We start from the raw sequence: 22537 nt of genomic DNA on the forward strand, positions 1-22537 counted from the left end.
GTATGAATCATAAGAAAAGCTGAGAAACCAGTCTACAAACATACACTGTAAGTCAGGCAAATACCACTCATCTCTGTATAACAGTTTTGCTACTTTTGTGAGAAGAAAACAATTTAAAACCATGTAAAACACATTTAAGAGATAAATCAGAGTAGCATTAAGACAGATACATGCTCTACATAACTTTAAAATTGTGGAATATTTTTGTACGATGGTGTCAGTACAAAATTAATATTATTTGTCTGAAGAAAATCACCTGGCTCCTACATTCACTGCAGTAATATGACTCATTGATGATTAAACTAAGCTGGATACCATTCCAGTGCCCATTAACATCCATCTCTGCAAGCTTTGGTGTTTAAAATGAAAGCAGCGAGGTAGATATGATGTACTGTATACTGTATCTCCCACTACCTTCAAATTAATTAATTTGCTAAGTAAACCCGTTTATCTGGTTTTCAGGTTGATGAGTGATGGTTGGGACTGTTCTGTTGTTGTTGCATATAAAACCTGTGATTCATCTTGTATTATTGCGGGTTGTGAGAGATTTTTACAAAAAAGGCTATGCTATGAATTTGGAAACACAAGCTTTTTTAGGTAAAAATACAGAATATATGGTAAACTGAGAAAAATTCTCAACTTTAGACATTGTAAGTATTAAACAGAATCTTTAATTTTGTGTGATTATTGCAAGCTTAATATTCTAATTCTTTTGTTTTAATCTCTTTGGACTATAATGGGTCCATATCCAAGATTATAGTTTAGTTTAAAGAAAACATACAGTATTCATCTTTCTCAGAATTTCACATCTTTCATCCTGTTTTACATAAATCTTAACCAAGTCAAGAATCAGTAATTGGCTTACTTGGAATTTCCTGATTACTAGATCTACACAAATGCACTTTACACTCAAGAGGAAGGCATCACATCCAATATGTTGGGTTTTTTTGTGTGCTTATTTTCACAATTCAGTGGATTTTACATATATCTGTTGTACATTCACACAATGTAAGGCTCAGACACAAATACGGCTGCTTATGTTGTGGGCGACTCACCACTACAATCCAGTCAACTAAAACAATGTTATAAATCAGTCCATTTAGCATGATGATTTTTAATGTCCTTTCTTTGACTTGTTTTAAATATCTGAAAACACTTATGAAAGTTTGGATAAGAAAATCACAATGTTTGCTTTTCACTGTGTTTTGGACCTGGCCTTATTTCGGAGGTAGAAAAAGTAGACTACATTTTACACTCAGACAACAAACTTGCACATTTTCTGTCAAATATGTTAAGAATGTGCTGGCTGTTAAAAACTAAAGGGTGAGCCTTCAGACTGGTTTGATAAACTGAAAGCAGCCCAAACAGGCAAATCCAGCATATATTGTAGAGCTGCACACTTAACCTTGAAGTTTAAAATGTGCAGCTATACTGTAATCAAATTGACAGTTACATATAATGTAGTTGTAGCAACGAATTCCATTTATCTGAGGTGCAATAAATGTAAACTTGTTATCGTTGTTTGGTGTACTAACACAACTAAGTGTGGGAACAGAAGAGTAGCTCTGCAGGCAATCATTATTTCCTAAATGTAAAACATTAGCAATTAAATTAAATATTTGATGGCTTTGAAACTGGAATTTTTCCATTTCAAATTCCAAAGTTTGAACAATTAGAATATACTATAGTATATATGTTCACAACCTTGAACTTTTCTCTTTAAAAAAAGTTACTGTACCCAAATTATGTGGTAAAGAGATCAAACAAAATTCTTTTCTGCATATGTTATGAGTACAATTAGAGATTAATACAATTCACATTAAGTATCTACAGAGTCTTTAATGTAAAAAACTGCAGACATCCGGTTGGGTTGCTAGACCTCATGTGGGACTGAATGCACACTGCAAGCAAAAACAGGTGCTTTTTCTCAAGTGATGAAGGTTTCTGTGACATGAGACTCTGCATTTTGTCTGTTCTTGCAACCTTGATCTGTCAAGACATTGGGAAAAGAGCTGTTCTTTGTGGTGTTTTCTTAACATGTGGTCACTTCTGGAAAAATACAACTGTCTCCATGGACACTTTGGCTCATACAGCCATGAGTTTGGGACACATTTTGTCTGCTTGGACACTCTCTTTCCTTCCCTCTTCATGTCTCTCATATGATTCTGCTATAACACAGTCATTGCTGACACAATCCTCATAGCTAGCATAGCATAGCATTTTAAACTTAGTTGAATTAAATGAATTAAACCCATTAATGCAAGCAATAAGAATATTCTGTCTCCATGTTTTATATGGTTTACTGGAATATATGAATACTGGTGTAGCATAAACAGGCACAACTTCCAGTTTGGTTTTTATTATTGAAAAAGAAAACCAAAACAGTAGATGGTAAAGTGATTTGCAAATGTAAAACACAATGAGAGATCCCCACAGAGAACAGAGAACAGAGACAAGAGAATCTCTTTTATTCTGAAGTTAACACCTAGTTTTATGGAATTATTAGCCTCACAAAAGATTGGCCTATATGTATTTTGTATACACAGTGGTCAAGTTCAAGGTAGCCTGTATTTTACCATGAGAAGTTGAATTGCATTTTTAAGACTAGAAACTAGGCAACACATTTTGTACTCATGTTAAATCATGAGATAACAAGTAAAGAATTCCTCTGTTGAATTTCACACCAAAGTCCAATGTCCTTATAACACCTCACTGTGTCTTTGAACCAGTCTTTAATGGCAGTTATAAACTCGCTAAAGAAAGCTTGAAAGTAGTGGTGGTCATGTAATCCAGAAGAAAAAATTGAATCTTTTAACCCCAATATTTAGGGCAGTTAAATTTCAGTGACGTTACTTTCACTCCATATATGTTAATTGTGACAATGCCTATTTTTGTGGGATTCTAGGAATGTTTGTTTTCTCAGCGAGACACAGGATCCTTACAAAGGTTATTATTTTATTGTTACAGACTGGTTTGCATAGAAAGCACTTATGCAATATCATCCCACATATTCTATATACATGTTACATATAATTAAGTTGTGATTTTACTCATGTGCCCCATTTTATTTATCGGACATCACCAGTGAGCAATTTAAAACAGTGTGAATAATACCTCAGTTACAGTACATACAAGGAAGGTAATGCAGAGCAGGTATTTCACATCACTGTGGCTGAAAAGCTGTAGAATGTGAGAAATTTGGCTGTCTCTTACATTGATTTGTGTTCCAAATTTGAATCTGCTAAAAAGGCTGTTGGCCTGGAAAATGATTCTCTAGTCTGCATCTGTGTGATATTTTTAAACACGTCCTAAATTGGACTATTAGGACAACAAAACAGCTTTAAGAAAGTTATGTGTAGAGAGCAGGGTTGACTGACAGGCTAATTCAGTTCTTCCTTCAGGCTAGGGAGGATAAGTCACAGAACTCAACAAAATAGACTCCTGGAGAGACCTCTTGGGCTATGTAGTCTAATTAGGCATCAAACTGAAAACTTGTTTTAGGAAAGGTGATGACATAAGGAGGAACATTGATTGGGGATCTTTCAGAAGGTAGCAGAGGAAAAGATTAATTTAAAAGCAGGAATTCCAAAATTAGAGGACAATTAGGTTAAGCATAAAGTTAAACTATTTAAGCTCAAATTCATCAAGCTACAGAATGAAAAAGAAAAGGCTCACATCCCCACCATTTATTTGAAAAAAAAACCAACAACATTGTTACAGTTTGTGAATTAATATAATTTATATTGTTACCGATGCTCTTTTTAAAAGTAATTTACTTTTGTTTTTCTCTTCAGTTGGGCATAAGCCTTTGAAAGACTAAGTAAACTAGACAAAATGATTCCATATGAAGTAGCTGCTGCTCCAAACAGGAAGTTTTATTCAGCTTTATGACATCCTGTTTAGAAAAAAATCTCATTGGAAAGCACACTTAAGACTTGGTTTATGAAATATAAGTTCCATAATAAAACTAAGAACTCCATACTTTTTAAATGTAACCCTAAAAGGTACAGTGTGATACATTCCATGATAAACAGCTAAACCAAGCCACTGGTTAAATTATGCTCTGCTTCAATCATCCAGCTCTTGAGTAATAAAAACATTTTCAAATGTGTTTGGAAATAAACTAGCATTGCTAAACCTAGCAAAGCTATAATATATAATATAGCTTAATATGCATTTGTTAAAAATGTACATTAGATTTAATATCAAGATACATACCATACATTAATTAAAAGCCTGAAGAAAAGCCACTCGTTAAAAGTCTTAAGAGAACACATCTTTTCTACATTTCCAGTTTATTACATAAGATCTCCCTCTAGTGGTGCAATGTGTATATAGCATTATAGTAGTGTATACTGCATTGGCATTATTTAATTAGCATACATATTATTTTTTTATTATTATATTAATAATATTTTTATTTATACTCAGCATTGATAATCTTAAAACAGTCTTAAGCTTTTGTTCACCCATATTCAAATACAGTATCTGTTCAATTGCAAAAATAAATATTTGCGCCCCCTAAACTTAAGTAATTGACCTGGAACAGTGATGACTAAGCATATTTCATATTAATTCAATTTAACAGCAATATATCATGGAACTTCATTTCCACTTTCTGTTCGCAAGAATCGCTGATTATACAAGAGAATTGTGAGCCGGAGCCTAACCTCGCCAGCAGCCATATCACTCTGCAACCCACAACTAACAACCCACTGAAGCTAGGCATGTGTGAGCCTGGTCAGTACCTGGATGGGAGACCTCCTGGAAGGTAAGGTTGCTGCTGGAAGAGGTGTTAGTGGTACTAGTAAAGTGTGCTCACCCTGCGGCCTGTGTGGGTCCTAATGCCCCAGTATAGTAATGGGGACACTATACTGTAAAAAGGTGCAGTCTTTCAGATGAGATGTAAAACAGAGTTCCTGTCTCTCTGTAGTAATTAAAAATCCCAGGGTGTTTCTTGAAAAGAGTAGGGGTGTTTGGTCTTTACCAATCATGGCCTTATAATAATCCTAATAATCCCCATCTCTCTGAATTGGCTTCATCACTCTGTTCTCTTCCACACTGATAGCTCTTGTGTGTTGAGCATACTTGCGCGCTGTGGCTGCCGTTGCATCATCCAGGCGGGTGCTGCACATTGGTGGTGGTGGAGGGGAGTCCCCATTACCTGTAAAGTACTTTGAGAGGAGTGTCCAGAAAAGTGCTACAGTATCTAAGTGTAATTAATTATTTATATTATTATTCTTATTATTAACATTAACCCTGAAGACAGAGCACAAGGCAGATAACATCCCTGAACACTGGTCTGCTATAGGGAACACACACATTCACGGGGACAATTAAAAGATGCCAGTTAAACTGAACCACGTGTCTTTGGACTGTGAGAGAAAACTGAAACACCAGATGACAACCCACGTAAGGCATTCATGGGGAGGCATTACTTCCATGAAGGAGGTGCCTCTGATCACAAACTGAAAGCTGCAGCAGGGGAAGCATCTGAAAATGCAGAGACCAAAATAGAGAGGGAAGTATGTCAAGCAGAGGAAGAAAACCAGCTGATCACATCGTATAAAACTATTAAAAATTATGGACGATGTGCTGGAATGGGCAAAAGAAAGGGTTCTCATGTCAAATCAAAACTGAGAAAGGGATAGTCGGAAAATCACTTTTTTCGTGACAGCAAATCATTTACAAAAAAGGCGATTTTTTCTGGAATGCAGCTGTAGAGCATGTGGATGTCTATGAACACAACCTGCAAGATGGCACTGTGAATGGACATTTTCTGTGGCATTATGCCCATAATTTAATGTAAAAAAGGGCACCCAGGAGAACGAAACAATAAAGAAACAGTAAAGGAAAATAGGGCCTACATTCATTATGTGAAGGCAGGACAGAACTGTAGGCTCAAGACAATATGGAATGTGGGTCGCAGAAGGAGGCTCCCCATTGTAACTATAATGACTACTTTAAGCCATACTTTGCACTGTACTTCAGCTGACCCAAACAAATAATGTTGGTGGAGATGCCATGGGAGGACACTCATGAGAGAATTAACACTATCAGTCACTACTAGAAGAGTGTGGTCAGGAGGTCTGGAAAGCTTGGAACCTTTCTATTAAGCTGGGATATAGGGGCTTCATTGACAATCACTGTGGTGAGCAACTGTTATACAGTTTATTAAGCAGGAAAAGAGAGGTTTCCACTGGATTTGCCAAACTAATGGAACTGATTAGCTCACAGGACTCTGGCTGAACAAACTCCAAGGAATTATGTCTTCATCATATTGGAACTTAGAACTTAAATTATTAAAAATTAATTAAAAATGAGAAGGTTTTCTATGATACCATCTGCAATCGTTAAAAGAAAGATACACTAACCTTTTTGCAATTGTTTTAGTCCATCTGTACTCATTCTTAAGGAGTTCTTTGCTGTTCATTAATTGCTATAATTAAGACCCATACACCACAGATATGGTGTGTAGATTGGGCCAGAGCAGTGGCTCTGTGGCTAAGGATCTGTGACTGGAAGGTTGCCAGTTCAAATCCCGCGGCTGGCAGAGGAATCCTACTCTGTTGGGCCCCTGAGCAAAGCCCTTAACCCCAACTGCTCCAGGGGCGCCATACAATGGCTGACCCTGCGCTCTGACCCCAAGCTTCTCTCCCTGTCTGTGTCTCATGGAGAAAAGCTGGGGTATGCGAAAAAACAAATTGCAAATGCAAGAAATTGTATAGGTATAGGTAGAAATTGTATACAATAAGAAATTGTATAGCTAATAAAGAAACATTATCATTAGATATTAAGCACTTAAAAGGGTAATGTAAAAAGTCATTGACCATATTAATAGAAAATACTTTCTGTGGTTTAGTATCTTTACAGAATCTAAATTCTACAAAAAATGCACTCTTCATAAATAAAACAATGTAATCATCAAAACATTTAGAAGAAACAAATTAAAAACAGAAGAACTTAAATCCAAGAATGGTCTGAAGAACTTCCCCCAGGAGGAGAACTGTATTTATCTTCCAGTCCATCCCACACCCTGTAAGATTAGAGATGAAATACAAAACAAGCCTCCATTTCTAGGCAGTAATAGAGAAAACTGTAAAAGACCATTTTTGCTGCCAAACAATACATTGAAAGTAATGGTACAATATTCATGGTGTAAAAAAATAATTATAAAATCATCTTAAATGAGTCTAATCTTAACATACAGTTGTCACGCTCCATAATATATCACTATTCCTGTAAAACAGCAGTTAATACTCCAACACAAATACTGTACTGTCAAAATGTGATCTTTAACATTTCAGTTATGACTGACTTCTAGCTTTGCACTCCGATATTCTGAAGTAGAACATCAGTCTGCTTTTTACTCTTCTCTTCTTTCAAAATGTTCTGTGCAAGCTTCTCATAAAACCAATCGATGTCTTGAAAATCTTCTGGCCAGTGCAAACAATGCCTGCTTTTGATGAAGGTTCTGATTGGGTCACATTTCATTAACTTGAACTGGGGAAGCCCTCCAACAACAACCATGATGAGTACATCCTGCAGTTCAGTGAACAGCCTAGTTTGGGCCATATTAAAGGCCTCAATGCACCACCCATCCTTCAGGAATTCTTTTGTCACAATGCAGACTGTTTTCTTGCTGCACCAGATGGCATTCCGTATATTAGTGATGCGATCCTCTCCAGGAATAAAGTCTCGAACTTCAAGACAAAAACGGAAGAGATTCTTTTCTGAAAACTGAGCATCCAGTCTTTTAAGAAGAGCGGTCTTCACCCACTTGAAGTCACTGCTGCTGAAGCACAAATAAGCATCATATTTGTAACTGTCTCTAAACGCAACACTAGGAGATCCTTGCACGCTAGTGATTATCTTCTTGTAAATTACAAAGCAGAGTCCTCTGAAATGAATAAAAGTAATAGTGGACATCATTATTAATATGATAATTGTTACACTGCTGATGAAAGCTGAAAGCCTTAATTTCAGAATTAGCCTTTGGTCTTCCTCCACGCAAGATTCAGTATTTAGATCAAGTAGACGAACGCCCAAGAGCTCATTTGGGAAGTAACAAACCATATCCTCTACATGGCTGAAGAATGTGACATTTGTCTGACTTATCCACAGAAGATACTCTTTTAAATTACAATCACAAACATATGGGTTCCTTCCAAGATCAATGAGACTAAGTGAACTGAAGAGGTCTGGGTTAGGTGAGCCAAGAATATTTCCAGATAAATTAAGAACCTTCAGACTTTCAGGGAAAACATTATTAGGGAGATGGGTAAGCAAGTTGAGGGAAAGATCCAGTGAATTCAAGGTGATTAACCCCTTAAAAATAGCTTCTGGGAGAAACTGTAGAAAATTTTGGTTTAATCTGAGTCTGTTAAGTTTGTTTAGATTGTCAAACATATCTAAGCAAATGTTTTTTTCCCAAATTAATTGCAACATGTTGTCCTCCAGGTCCAGGTATAGTAAATTGTTTTCCTTCGGGACGACAGAATTACTAGCACAGTCTGAAAGCTTATTATGTCGGAGTAAAATAAACTGAACATTTGGAAAATTCATCAAATCATAGAACACGCCTAGATCTCTTAGTCGATTTTCTGATAAGTCAACAAATATAGAGTTCTGGGCGAATGTAGAAAGACCATATGAAGACTGAATTTTATTGTCACCCAGCAGAACATTTTCCAATTTAGGAATCGGTGCAAACTCATGCAGATTTTTAATTGCATTTCCCCGAAGGTTCAAAGTCTGTAAACTGAAAAGTCCAGTGAAAGAATTGTGTTGAATGACACCAATATGGTTGTTTGACAAGTCAATTTCAGTGACACTGTGAAGACCCTCAAACGTATATGAAAATACCTCACCTATTAGATTATTTGAGAGATTCAGCGATTTTAAGTTTTGAAGTCCAGAAAATGCATCTTTCTTAATCTGGTTGATTTTATTGACAGATAATGTTATCTCTTTGAGCTCCTTAAAAGGAGCAAATACGAATGGTTCTAGTGAAAAAATAAAATTTCTGGACAACTTTAGAGATCTCACAGAACTGTTTTTAAGACCTTCAAAAGTTTCATTATTAGGATCCTTATTTTTGTTATATCCAAAAGACCTACCCATTATATTCTGACTTAAGATAACATGATGAATTATTGTCCCTCCTAATGCTCTGAATAAGAGCCGTGTTCTGTCAGCGTTGAGCGAATTCAAAGATAAGTCAAGGACTTCAAGAGACACATTTTTAAAAGGGTTCCCACATGTTTTCCAGTCAAAATCAATTGCGTTCATGTGTTCAAGGTGGTTGGAGGAGAGGTCAAATAAGCTGAAAAATTTACCGCGAAACCCCAGCAAATCGTTTTCACATATAGTTTTGATTTTATTCAGCTTCAATACGACCTCCTTTAAATTTGTCAAATTGCGAAAGAAGAGATTAGGTTGGACTCTCTCAATAACATTACTGTTGAGGTATATGACTTCAAGTGACACCAAAGGTCGCAGGTACTCATCCTCTAAAATTGATGCAGAAAGCCCATTATATATTAGATTAAGCCGTTTTAAATTAAACAATCCAACAAATGCATCTGGGTCCAAAACAAGATTTCTGTTACTTCCTAAGTGTAGAAAAACTAGGTTTGATAAATTCCTAAAAGCATTTTTCTTTATCCTCAGAAACTGTGTTTTTTGCATTCCGAGATCCAAATTCTGCAGGAGCTCAAGGTGTAGGAAAGAAGTGTCATTCACTTCCATTATATAGTTCAAACTCAGGTCAACTGCAACAACATTAGAGGGCAAATATGGAACCCAGTTTAGAGACTGTGACTGACAAAAAGCAATTTGATTGATGATTTGACACGATGAGATTCTTCTTATTATCAAGAATATGATAAAAATATTTTGGCTCCACATTGTGTTCCTACAAAAACAAAAACAAGACAGCTCTGGTGAAACACATATGTACAGATAAATGTTTTCAGAGAAATCAATCCTAAATCTTTACTCACGTTCACAAATAATCACGATTATATGTATTTGCAAAATTTCTTTCTTAAAGTACTGCAAATTTAGCTTTTTGTAATACATTTAGAATTTATTGTAGACAGCATGAATATATGCTTTTGAATTTTTTTTTTTTGAATGCTTTTGAAGTTTTCCAGAGAGCAGCATTGTCTGAAAGATTCCTGGACCTACTGGAATTAGTAAAGGGTAGCAATGAAAAAATATTCAACTGAACAAACAAGTACTGTGTCATAATACATTATCTATTATTATAAACCTCATACATACTCTATTTATGGTTCATGTCACCTGCTGTTTTCTCTTTTTTTTGTACAGTACAGTATATGCTTTTCTGTTTTCCGTTCTCAAATAATATGGTGTTTCTTTTTAGGATTTTACTTTTTATAAAAAATGAAAACTACAGTATATACTGTACTACATTGTCACCTGCTCTTAAAAAGCTTAAAAGCAGAAATAAAAATGATGAGTCTGAAACATTAAGCATTCAGTATACACATGTACACCGGTGCAATCACTATATTTATTTCCTCACGTACAACTTTGCAGTCTTCTATGCCAAAATGGTCAGAAAGTCATCTGGACTGCATTACTAAGTGTCAGGAGTAAGTGACTCATATCTCACCTTGATCAACCAATCAGGGACCGGTAGGGCCGAGTAACCCACGTGGGACTCTGATGCCCATGGAACTTTCAGCCAATCAATGAGCTGAAGTTCCTCCAGGTAAAAACAGGCAACACAGAGAGCCTGAGAGATTCAGATTCAGATTCAGATTCAGATTCAACAATTCTAAAGGGAATTAAAAGGAGAATTCCAGGGCAGGACGGCCCAGGAGCAGAAGGCTCCCAAGGGCAGGACATTCTCGCAGCGCGCCTCCTGACCATCCTGAGACTCAGCCCGGACAACCACGGAACGGCCAGTGTGTCTGAGTGCCAGAACTTTCCTTTGTTCTAAGAGTCTAGAGTGGAGGTTGCCAGAGAGTAAACAGCAGCAGGCCTCGTGAACAGGTTGGACCTATGGACAGCTGAATCGCTATTCAGAACTAGCTCTTCATCAGGAACGAACCGGTCCTTTTCCTGACTTGCTGGGACCCACAGTCATCTTTTCTCCTGTGCACAAACTTAACTAGCAGGCCAGTGAGCATCAGCAGCACACCGTCGCAAGCCGCACAGCACAGCCTGGCACCGAGCCAGAGAGCGCGGATTGGACAGCAACAGCCTGCAACTGTTTCTTTGTGCCCGCAGGAGATCTGAATCCCCAAAGATTGGATGAGTATTCAACTTCAATGCATTACAGCTCGAGAATTCAATTGTTATCCCAACCAGTTGATATCAATTTAATTCCTAAGAGTTATGTACTTGTTTTGAGTATCTAATGTAGAAGTTGTAACCAAGTTCATTTATGAAACGGTCTTAATGAATGATATACTGAACGTATGTCCTCTTGATGTGTAACACTTTGTAACTGATTGAATATATACCTTTTGAATTCTGATAACCCTCTCGATAAGATCTGTTAGGTTTATATGCATATTCTATGTATTAATAAATGTATCCTCGTGTATTAGTACCTGTGTGTGCGCGTTGTTTGAGTTATATCGCATGGTTCGATTCTAAAGCCATCAAAAGAATCAACTTTGTGATTTACTGCTACAATTAATAATTGTCTCAGTAAATGCCCAAACCCTACAGAACTGGTGCCTTCAGAGAGCCACTATGATTACATATTTGGCGTCCCTGAACCGGTTTTCCCTACATTTATATTCATACTGTATGTGCAATACGATTTTTCTGCGTACTGTTCTGTTCTAGTTTGTTCTTTGTGTGTCCGGACTGTGAGTAACTCTTTTAGTGCACCCCTCACTGTACTGATTGTATTGTATGTATTGCATTATTATGTTTGTTCAAACCAGTCAGACCTCAACACAAGTATAATTAGAACAGATTGGGAGTAAATAACTCACAAGCTTTTATAACACACCTGATCTTGTAATAATTAACTATACGATTATGAGAAAGCAATAATTCTAAAGAATATTAAGCAAAAAAACAAAATGTTTCCCCATACTGATAGTAATTAGCTTCTCTTGTATGCTGTGTATCAGTACTGACCACATTATTTGAACAGCATGACGTCTTTGTAACCTGTTGAAAATATTTTCTTTTCTGTTTCCGATCAAAATACAGTACATGCTCACCAGACATTTGATAAACAATAATTAAAGTAAACAGAACTGCAAGGCAAATCCACCACCTAAATGACTGCCTCTGTCATGATCATTTCCACTCACTCCTCACTTCATCTGGCCCTGCCAAAATGGGGACCCAATAGCGGGAAAGATAAAAAATAATAATTTATAAGGACCTTCAACTGAAACACAAATGATACAAAACTAAATGATATCCGCAAACAACAAGCTCACAGGCTGAGAAGAAGGAAAGGTTTTTGATGATAAAAAAAGTATCTGGCAACACTGTCATCATTTTTATGATATCTTTTATAAAGTGCAATAAATTCCTGAGAAATATGTATGGACATAGGTGTTGTAAATATTGTAAACATGAGAATTTACTTATATGGTATACTAACAATATACTTGACATGTATTAAAGTCATTATGTACAAGAAAGCCATGTTGTTTACGTATTACATATTAACATAATTAAATGCAACAGAATACATTTAAGATGTGTTTCGGCATAAGGACTTTTAGGGCACACAGATATAACAATTTGTTCTGCAGATAAACAGTTATCAAGCTGAATCATTTACCTGTTTCTCAGTCAATCTTCAGTTAAACAAACACGTCAAATGCCTGTAAAAGGTGGTCATCTCATGGATATTCTGACTGTAGCAGTTCTGTCTGCCACATGTAGCAGTATTGTATTTTTAGAAAGAAATCCATTGTTAACAGTTATGACTTTGCTTTTGGTGTACACAAAAATACTTAATTTCTCAAAATTCCGGTGCTTTTAATGCTTTTAACAATATGGTTTTGTGAACGCCTCCTCATTTCAAAGTTAAAGCAACTGCTGCAGACACTGAGAGATGTTTTTCATTGACAATAGGAATTGTACTAAATTGAACTAACTAGCTAACCCACTAACACTAACAGGGTCCACTACCAGGCTGTTATTAATTCTGAACCCCACATCATCATACACAATGCCATTTAATTTTAATCTGCTTTGAAAGCAAAAATATATATGGTGTATCATTTGTTTCTATATGCAAAAATGAATATCTTTTACACCATTTTCTGTCATCAAGACCCACAGACATACAAAGTTATTTGCAAAACATTATAATCATTTACAAGCACATGGGAAGTAATCAGTGCAAGGTAGTGAAGTCCTGGATTAAAAATAAAAGTAAAGTCACCCTTTCTCACATATTTAAGTAATTCCTAACAGAATTTATTTATCCCAAACAATTAATGTATACAAAGCTAGTAACCCAATTGGTTCAACATATTAATTAGGGAAAACAGGGAAGGAAAACCTTTAATAAAATTATTTTAAAAAAGGATTCAGTAAAAGAAAAAGTGTAAAATTAATTTCATGTCCAGGGAAAAGGGATATTAGAAGGGCCAAGAGGGAAATGGAAAAGAATATTCCAATGGAGGCTAAAGTAAATAATAAAAAGTAATTTCAGTTCTACAACAGCAAAACAACTGGCAAGGATAAAGTAAAATATACCTAAGACAGAAATGCAAAACCTCTAGACAATGAAAGGGAAATGGCTGATGTATTAAACAGGTATTTTACTCACATGCTCACCAGTGACAACAACATGGCTCATGGGTAAAGTCCTGTATTACAGTAAATACTGAAGTATTTGCAAACACAGACGTATTTTGAGTATGGGATCTTACCATCTGTATACAAGGAATCTGGAGATATTATTCAGAAGTCATTGATACACCTCTTTCAACAGCTGTTTAATATGGGGACAGTGCCCAGGGACTGCATCAACTTAATCAACTAATTACAGTGTATATCTAAATATATCAATACATAGGACATCTTTTACATGTAAAGTTAAAGAAACAATTATTAGTACTAAACTATGGAAATATGATCCTAGGAAATAGTCAACATGGATTTAGAAAAGGTAAGTATTGCCTGACCAGAACAAGAAACAAACAGTAATATTATATGGTGTATATAGATCTTCAGCTGTCTTTTAATAAAGTTCTTCATAAATGATTAATTCGCAAATTGCAGGTGGTAGACATTAAGGGGAAATGTATGTGTTTGGCATGAGATTTGGTTATTAAATAGAAAGAAGATGATACAGATAAGAAGTGAGTACTAAAACCTGGTTTCTTTAATTATTAGAGTACCACCATGATCTGTACTAGGAACCCTGCTCTTCTCAATTTATATCAATAATATAAATCTGGATCCTGGTATGGTTAAGAAATTATTTCAAGTAGGTAGCCGCATCAGCATGTGTTGGCTGCAAAGGAACATGTGAAGGTTGATACCATGCTCAAAAGAGAAGAAAAAAAAAATGTTTCAGGAGTGGAGCTTTCTTCACATCCTATATCCTAGCATTTTGTTACGTTATCTAGAAAATAGAAATAATATGTCAATATAAATACAGTATACAGCCCTTTTCATAAGTAACCTCCTGCTCAGGGTTGCACTATTCATTTATATTTTACTACCTGCATGCAAAACCCTGCACTTACTGTATCTATATTAAGTAATATCAAGTGTTTTGCCAATCTTGAATTTTATCTAAGTCCTTTTTATATATTTTTTTTCTACAGTGCTTGGTGATTTTAATTTGAAATCATGTGCAAACCTGACTAGTTTCTTAACTAGGAGCAAGTAAAGGTTTGTTCCATGCTTAAAAGAGAAGAAGCACAACGTTTCGGCTGTGTAGCCTCCTTCAGGTGTGCATGCCATAGGTTGCTGACACCTGATCCAGTATCTAACAATAAAACAGAAGGTCCACTAAAATACATTTTCTTTCTGTATCTCTGAAGCTAATCATTCCTCTAACATATTCCATGCTGATCAGACAGATGACTGGCTGTCATGGATGATCTTCAACTTGGCAAGGTAAAGCTGGAAGGGATTTCCACACCAGGGTCGAACATTTTCTGCACTTGTTGAGTGGAATAATCCAATACAAACAGGACTGAAACTCTTTATTTCCAATGTGCCACATCCAATTAAGTCAACAGGTAGCATACTAAAGGAATTTGACAAATAAACAAACCAAGCCTACCCCTCTGAGCCACAGAACACTGATAAGTACTATGTGTCCAAATAAGTTAAACAAGTCTGGCGGTGGGAAACAAGTGCTCCCAAATGGGTTCATTTTATTTTCACTGCATCAATTTCACTTGAACAAGGTTCAGATTAAATAATTGGCTTCAGTCCTGTAGTTGGGATTAAAGTAGAAATCTCCTTCTCCGAATGCCAGATTCTGCCCCAGTTCTGACATTTTGCTGCCTGCAGGATCTCCATTCTATTAATATTTTGTTGGTAGAGGTCAGAGCAGTTGCAATCCCTCTCCTCAACTACTAAAGTCAAAATCAGATAACCTCTAGAGTACTGTGGGCGGGTTTATCATTCTTAAAAGAGACTAGCACAAACACAAATAGGTTTGTACTGTACATACAGTACCTACACTGGAAGCTGACAAAACTACCAGTATTTCTTTGGATTGTAGAAGGAAATCAGAGGAAACAGAAGAAAACCCACACAAAGACAGGGAGAATAGAAAAGTTCCAAACAGACAGCACCCCACATCCAGAATTGAACCCAGGGCCCCAGTGCTGCAAGGCAGCAATGCTAACAGTTGTGCCACTGTGCTGCCCCCCAAAGCAAATTTAGATGCAGTATGAGAACATTAATGTAATGTTTTAGAATTATACTGTCAACTAAGATGCTGCCTTAAGGAGTTCGCAATTGGTATTAACTCTGTATCAGTTTCCAAATTCCACTCATTCAGGTGTGTTGGCTGAAATACAGCCAGGTCAATGCTTATTTCTGTTCATCATAAAGTGGTTGCTTATTAAGAACACAGTCTTAAGCAGGGATTTAAGGAAGACTGCACAATGTCCTGTATGCTGGAGTTTTTTTAAACCATGTCATTTATCTACAGTAGGTCATTTCTGAAACCAGGAACTACATGTTTAAAAGACATGAGGGCAGAAATAATTGCAAGCAAGCACTTCAATCACTTTCATAAATGAAGCACCTGTTATTAAGACCCTGTTGGAATGAAAAGCAGGATTGAGAACCACTGGTATGGTGGGTTTACCACATAGAAAATAATGCAACAATCCAGCTAGATTCTTAAACAATATGTGGTATTAAAATCTGGCATAATGGAAGGGTATTGAGAGGATGTAAAGAATAAATATATACTGTATATATCATTCTTCTGGAGGCCCTGACATGCCCTGTGTTTATCTTCAAGAATTCTCCCATAAACCGATAGATAATTGCTTTAGAAAGAAAACTGTAATGACAATCTGTCTATATTCACTCATGTAAGGGTTTGCTGTGTTGTTTTTTTGAGTCTCAACCCAGCAATGTCCCAGAGATGTGCCTTTGCTGGAATGAGGAAATCACTGAGGGAAGCAGGAGTACCTTCTCTCCTGTTGTACCATACAGTTCCCACAAGAAACAAAGAAGTTCATGTGATCTGAACGGCTTGTACAGTCAAATTGATCAGAGAGTCATTTTGTCAAGGATACTAAGGTTGCTTGCAGCATCCTGTTCTTGTAACCCTGCACATAGACAAAATCAGCCTAACAGGTCACTATAACACGTTTTTTTGCACCACATTTCTTAACACCCAGCTTTTAGTCATATAGGATGGTATCAATACAGGTAATCTGCACTGGGAACTGAACTCTCACTTAACTATTTTTCATAATATTTCCCCTGATGTGAAACACTTTTTCATTTGGAAGAATGATATGCTTTTATTAATATTTTTTCCTCACCAAATGAGATGTTAATATAACCTCTGGGGTGGGCTTCATGGTTTTAAGTACCAGTCACGTCTCTAGCCAACTACGAAGGAGATTAACCACACACTACTGCACAAAGTGAGTGCTGCAAAGGAAGAGGTTGAGAATATGTGAAAAAGTAATATATCAGTTTACAAAAATGGTTTTAAGTTTATGCCTCTAGTACATTAATCTTTTGGCCAAATTCCTTAAGGATCATGTCGAGTTAGTTATGGCTGCTGATTTTCATGCTTTCATAAACTATTATACCTAATATATGGTAGAATTATTATTATTTTAATGACAGTTCTCTCAGCCGATTACTACCTCGGAAACTAGCAATTAATATTTTGCCGATATTCCTGCCATTAGATTGGCACAAAGGGCATTCCTATCAGAAGACAGGCAGATGAAGGCCATATTTACTCTAAATCATAGAACTTAGTTTCATCAGGAAAAGTGTACAAAGCCTCTTCACTTGACAACTGTTTTGGTTTTCTGAGGCAAGCGTAATGAGCTAAAGTATGAGGATCAAAACATGATGGAACCTGCTGGTGTTAACAGCATCCTTTGTGAATTTTATCTGACTTTTTAGCACCAATTAGATCTCATCCTGGTTGAAATGTTATCCTTTTTTTCAAAGGAATGTATGCTTTCAGTTTGTTCTGATGCTGTGCTGCATACTAAGGTGCAATCACTTGGGTTAAAGGCTTATATGACCAACCTCAAAATAAGGAAGGCTTTCTTAATGGGGAACCTTGCACCTGATAGTGCTTGTCAAGTCCTCCATATTGTAGTTACAAATTTTGTCTCTCTGCCTTTGTTTCGCTAAAAGGTGAGAAAACATTTCACTATGTAGGGATGAAGGATGTCAAAGCACAGATTAGTGAAGTTATGAAATATTTTAAGATTTTACCAAGTTTTAATATTATTGAGTTTTTATAACTGAGAACATCCTTCTATGTTACCACAATCATCATGCTTAGGAGAGAGAGGCACATGAATAACCCAGATGTTATGTAATCAGAAGCAATGCTTTAATTTCCATTGAGTGAACACACATAGTGAACGACCATTCATGATATTGCAGCGATCCTCTCCTCTTTGCCCTTGCTGTGCATGCTAGTGAGGAAGGAGAGACAAGGAAGCAGAACTGCAGGCTCAGCAGGGTTTATGGTCTTGTGATGGTTAACAAATGTGTTTGCTAATCAGGGAGCAGGGAAACAGAGCAAGAGAGATAATGTAGCAACAGTTACAGACATACAAAAAGGAACTTCCCCTATCTATAAAGGTAGAGAGAAATAACAATGAATGGGAAAAAAAGTTTCAAAACCCTATAATAAGAATATTAAATCACCAAATACAGCAAACACACTCGAAACATATACAGTAATTCAATAAATGAGAGAATTTTACTGTATCACTGGATTTATAAATGACTTCAGCACGCAAAGAGCTTAACCAGTTTTAAAATGAACACTTTAACACACACAGATCAAATCTTAGAACTGTACAATTGGGAAGATCTATAGTTATTACCTGATTTGGGATCAGATTTAAATAAATTTGGTTAAAATTTTTAAAGTTGGTCATTGGTATGACCAGGCAATAACTCATTAGGAATAAGTAATAGGTTTATTCCATGCTAAAAAGAGAAGAAAGAAAACACAACATTTCTGTTGTGGAGCCTTCTTCGGGTGTAAACTTCTTACCCACCCGAACTTATTAGTGATGCTCACTTCCCCTATTTGTATTGACCTGTTTAAGGAGCTATTGGCTCAGTCCTCGTTACATGTAACCCTCTCCAAAAAGCTTTTGAGTCTTTTAAATATGTAGATGATGACCTCATCTTTTTTCCAGTTCTGTTCAAGGCCATGCCTTTGTAATATGAAATGGATGTGTTTTCTTGTTTTTTTTTTTAATTATAATCTCTTTCTGCCCCTCTAGGGTACTGGAATGCAACATACTGAAAGTCTAAAGTCATTTGGAAAGGCAGTTAAGACTTCCCTGCACTGCATACAGTATACAGTAAGGTTCATAATGTTAGCTCCAACAAAGTTAAATTTTATTTGTTTTGTGAGCACTGTGTGGTTTAATTTTTACACCCCTGAATCACGGCATCCACTTGAAGCAGGCATTCTCTCTGCATATTGACAATTGTTGTGGGAAATTCTTCATCAGAGGAGCAGGTCACAGTCTGTGCAGATTCAGTTTTATTGAGCTCAATAATGACATCAACCTGCATTGGGTCTGCCCCGCAGAACAGATTATCCTGCAAGGGTTTCCCAGCTCTTATACAGTATACAGTCAGGAGAAAGTTTGTTTCACAATCTGAGTGCATGTCCTGTTTTTTTTTTATATGTAATTACTTCCTGTCCTACTGTCTTGCTTTAGGTTCTGTCCTTTGATATGCAGCAGACATAGGTCTGGTATATCCTGTTTGTGGGTGTTGTTCTTGTCTTTTATTATGTAGCGTCAAACCACTGGGGCTGCTAAAGCAAGTCAGCTTTATAGCATCTTAGTGGAACTTTTGTTTGAGGCTAAATTAACAGACCTCATCAACAGCTCTCACAATGTGCTTAAGTGGTGATACTGTGATGCTGGATAAGTGTGATATATACATGTCCCACTTCAACAATATTTGATTTACACTAGTGTTACCCTTAGACACTGCAGTCTGCATTATGGAACTATAATTAAAAACTTAATTACAACTTGGAATACAGGACAAAATATCAGCAACTTTCAGAAGTCTTGGTATGCCCATTCTCCTGTTTTCTACAGTCCTACATTTCTTACAGTTGGTGATCTCATACAAATCTGTATCACTATTATTATACTGAAGATATGCACTCCAAAATCTGCAAATGTATGCATATTAACCACACCAGGACATTAGAACCACAAATGGTTCTTGAACAACATTGAGAGAAAACATGTCCAGGTTTACTGTATGACCTGTACAAAATCAACCAAATCCCATATGGCAGCAACATGCCACTGGCCTCTACAACTGTGTAACGTCTTATGAATTTTCACCAAATGTTATAGCTTTTAGAGTATAGTGACAAGGCCCCTCTTACAGCACAGTATGTCCCATCTTTTAGATGTGATACTAAACTTAAGTTTCTTTGGTATTAAAGAACCCAAGGTACTTTGGGATGGCATAACAATGCATAGCTTAATTTAACATTTATTGAGTTTGTTAAGTAAATGTTCAATTTGATCAGCTTTATGGTAGGGTTGCTCTTGCAAAATGGTTTCCATGTGTCACCAGTGTGGGTGCTGCTTGTCAGTACTGATTGATATGGGTTCTATCCCATATTTGAAGAGTTTTATGGGGTCCAAAAACTGATACAGCCAGTTGTGTGAGACTGTGAAGTAAGAATTTTGGACACGCTGTATCTTAGGGAAAAAAGCACACTATTTTACTACCAACCCATTAAACACAGACAAAAACGGCGTCTAGAGTACATTTGAAAAGATTTCTCCACTACGGCTAATAGCTAGCAAGATAACAAACTTTTCTCCAAATCATTTTCTGTTCCGTCAATGTTACGTTGGTCTGACACCATTTTCTGAAATTGTGATATTGTGACGATTGTTTGCGTGAGAGGATGGAGATATTCTGTGAGATTTTTATTGCGAAACAGAATGTTATGACAGGCACACGTGGGCATGTGTTTCTTTGAGAGCACTGTAGTGAGTAACTGTGAGTAATGTCTGTTGATGGGATGAAAAAAAAAACAGTAACCATGCCTTTTGGGAGTAAGTGAAGGTGGAGTAATGTCTTATTCAGACGCTTCTGTTTCCGTTTGTTTGACCGTTTTCCCAGTTTAAATACGTAGTAAAAAACTGAGTTAAATGTGTAATAACTAAAGCTGTACTGATATTAAATAAAATTCGTCTTTAAAAATAAAACGACTATTCTCTGAAGAAAGGCACTTTTGATCAATTATGTCTAAACTTATATCAGTTTAATCATAAGATTTTAAGATTTAAGGCAATTTGGAAACAACAATTAACAAACATGTACTGTACATGTATGCAAGACAAGCTTCAATGTAGCATTACATGAGCAATGCTCTTAAGGTTACTTTTTCCACAAATAACATCCTTGATCACAAAACAATAACAGTTGTTAATAAATGTAGGCGCTTACCTGTATCCTGTAGGTTATTTAATTTATTTTTGCAAAGCAGTCACAGACGACCGCACTCCCCCGTTTCTTCAGATCACTATCTCGCAACACTGTAGCACCTCCCTTTTCCAGTGTATGACTCTTCCTCTACGTAAACGTTTTCTTAACATTTTTTTTTATTAAAAGTTCGTGTTAGTATGAAACTCTGAATGGGCAAATTGTGGAAAAAAAAACCCCATTAGATAGAAATGCGCACTCTTGCAAAATTGTATAAACTTCAGGTTAACAATACAACTAACGCATGCATACAATACCTGTTTGAAAAATCAACCAACACCCGGCGTAGAAGAACAGACGGTTGTAGTAACCAACACACGCCACGAAATTACTAATAACAAAGATGCTAAAGCTGTAAAAAAGTGAGGATTCATTCACTGTATTCCGTTGTTCGTACAGCAGTGACAAAAGCGATGAGTAAGCTGTCAGTTCTGAATGGTTGTCTTCATTTTGCTTGGATTTAGTTGTAGAACCAAAATTCGACAATTCATTGCAGTGGAAACACCAATGTGTTTCATTAAAAATAATGAAACTAGGAGGCTTTTTACTGGGAACATTATTTTTCATGTAAACGTACAACGAGCTAAAACACAATTTAAAATGAATTGTCGCGAGTTTCATTAATCTTTGTATAAATCAGGCGTCGCAAGGTGGTGTGATCGCTGGGGCTGTGGTTTGTATTAGGGAATATTGACTGCAATAAAGGGATTTCATTATTTAGTTTTAGTCACCTAAGATTTTGTCTGTTGTACATAAACCACAAACTTTTGCAGGAGGGATACATACTGTAACTGACATTAGGATTCGTTTTTCGAAGATTTTGTAGGATTTATGATTTGTCATATCAAAGTTAAACTATACAAGTTTATCCAATTCAATGGAGACCCAGGACCTATCCTTGAAAGCACTGAGTGCAAGATTGGATATACACTGGATGAGCACACCGCATACTATAAAGACGCACATGCTTACACCGGGGCCAGTTTTACAGAAGCCAGTCAGCCTACCAGTATATATTTGGATTGTGAGAGGAAACCAACTGCCTGGAGGAAATTTACACAAACACTGGGAATGTGTGTAAACTCCTTGTGTATAGTACCTTAAGAACTGAAAAAAGCAGTGCTAAAAGCTGTGCTGGTTTAATGATAACATCCTTATGAGATTATTAAGATGTCACGAATCATGGGAGTACCCCACAAAGATGAAATTGCAACATTAATAAACGATAAGCATAAATAAAGTGAAACATTATTCGACAACAATATTTGGCCTTGTTTCTCGGAATTCTCACTGACACATGGAATTGCTGTCCTTTTCCCTCAAAACCTTGAGACAATGCACA

The 22537-nt window shown here is 36.4% G+C and overlaps 1 protein-coding gene across 3 annotated transcripts; it reads right to left on the reverse strand.

The window, feature by feature from the left end:
• Positions 1–2408: 2408 nt before the first annotated feature.
• LOC102693268 (toll-like receptor 5) lies at positions 2409–21232 on the reverse strand. 3 transcript variants are annotated; one of them, XM_069178672.1, is made up of 3 exons: positions 21160–21229; positions 9120–9916; positions 7789–7900 (listed from the first exon to the last, which is right to left on the reverse strand). In XM_069178672.1, the coding sequence occupies exons 2-3, from the start codon at positions 9907–9909 to the stop codon at positions 7884–7886; spliced, it is 807 nt and encodes a 268-aa protein (XP_069034773.1). In that variant the 5' UTR covers positions 9910–9916; positions 21160–21229; the 3' UTR covers positions 7789–7883. The 3 variants fall into 3 exon arrangements, 2 of the variants coding, with proteins under 2 accessions (XP_006626049.1, XP_069034773.1); XM_006625986.3 differs by having other exon boundaries at positions 2409–9916; XR_001478672.2 differs by lacking the exon at positions 9120–9916 and having other exon boundaries at positions 7813–7900; positions 21160–21232.
• Positions 21233–22537: the final 1305 nt, after the last annotated feature.

Source organism: Lepisosteus oculatus, chromosome 2, assembly GCF_040954835.1.
Source record: "Lepisosteus oculatus isolate fLepOcu1 chromosome 2, fLepOcu1.hap2, whole genome shotgun sequence".
Lineage (NCBI taxonomy): Eukaryota > Metazoa > Chordata > Actinopteri > Semionotiformes > Lepisosteidae > Lepisosteus > Lepisosteus oculatus.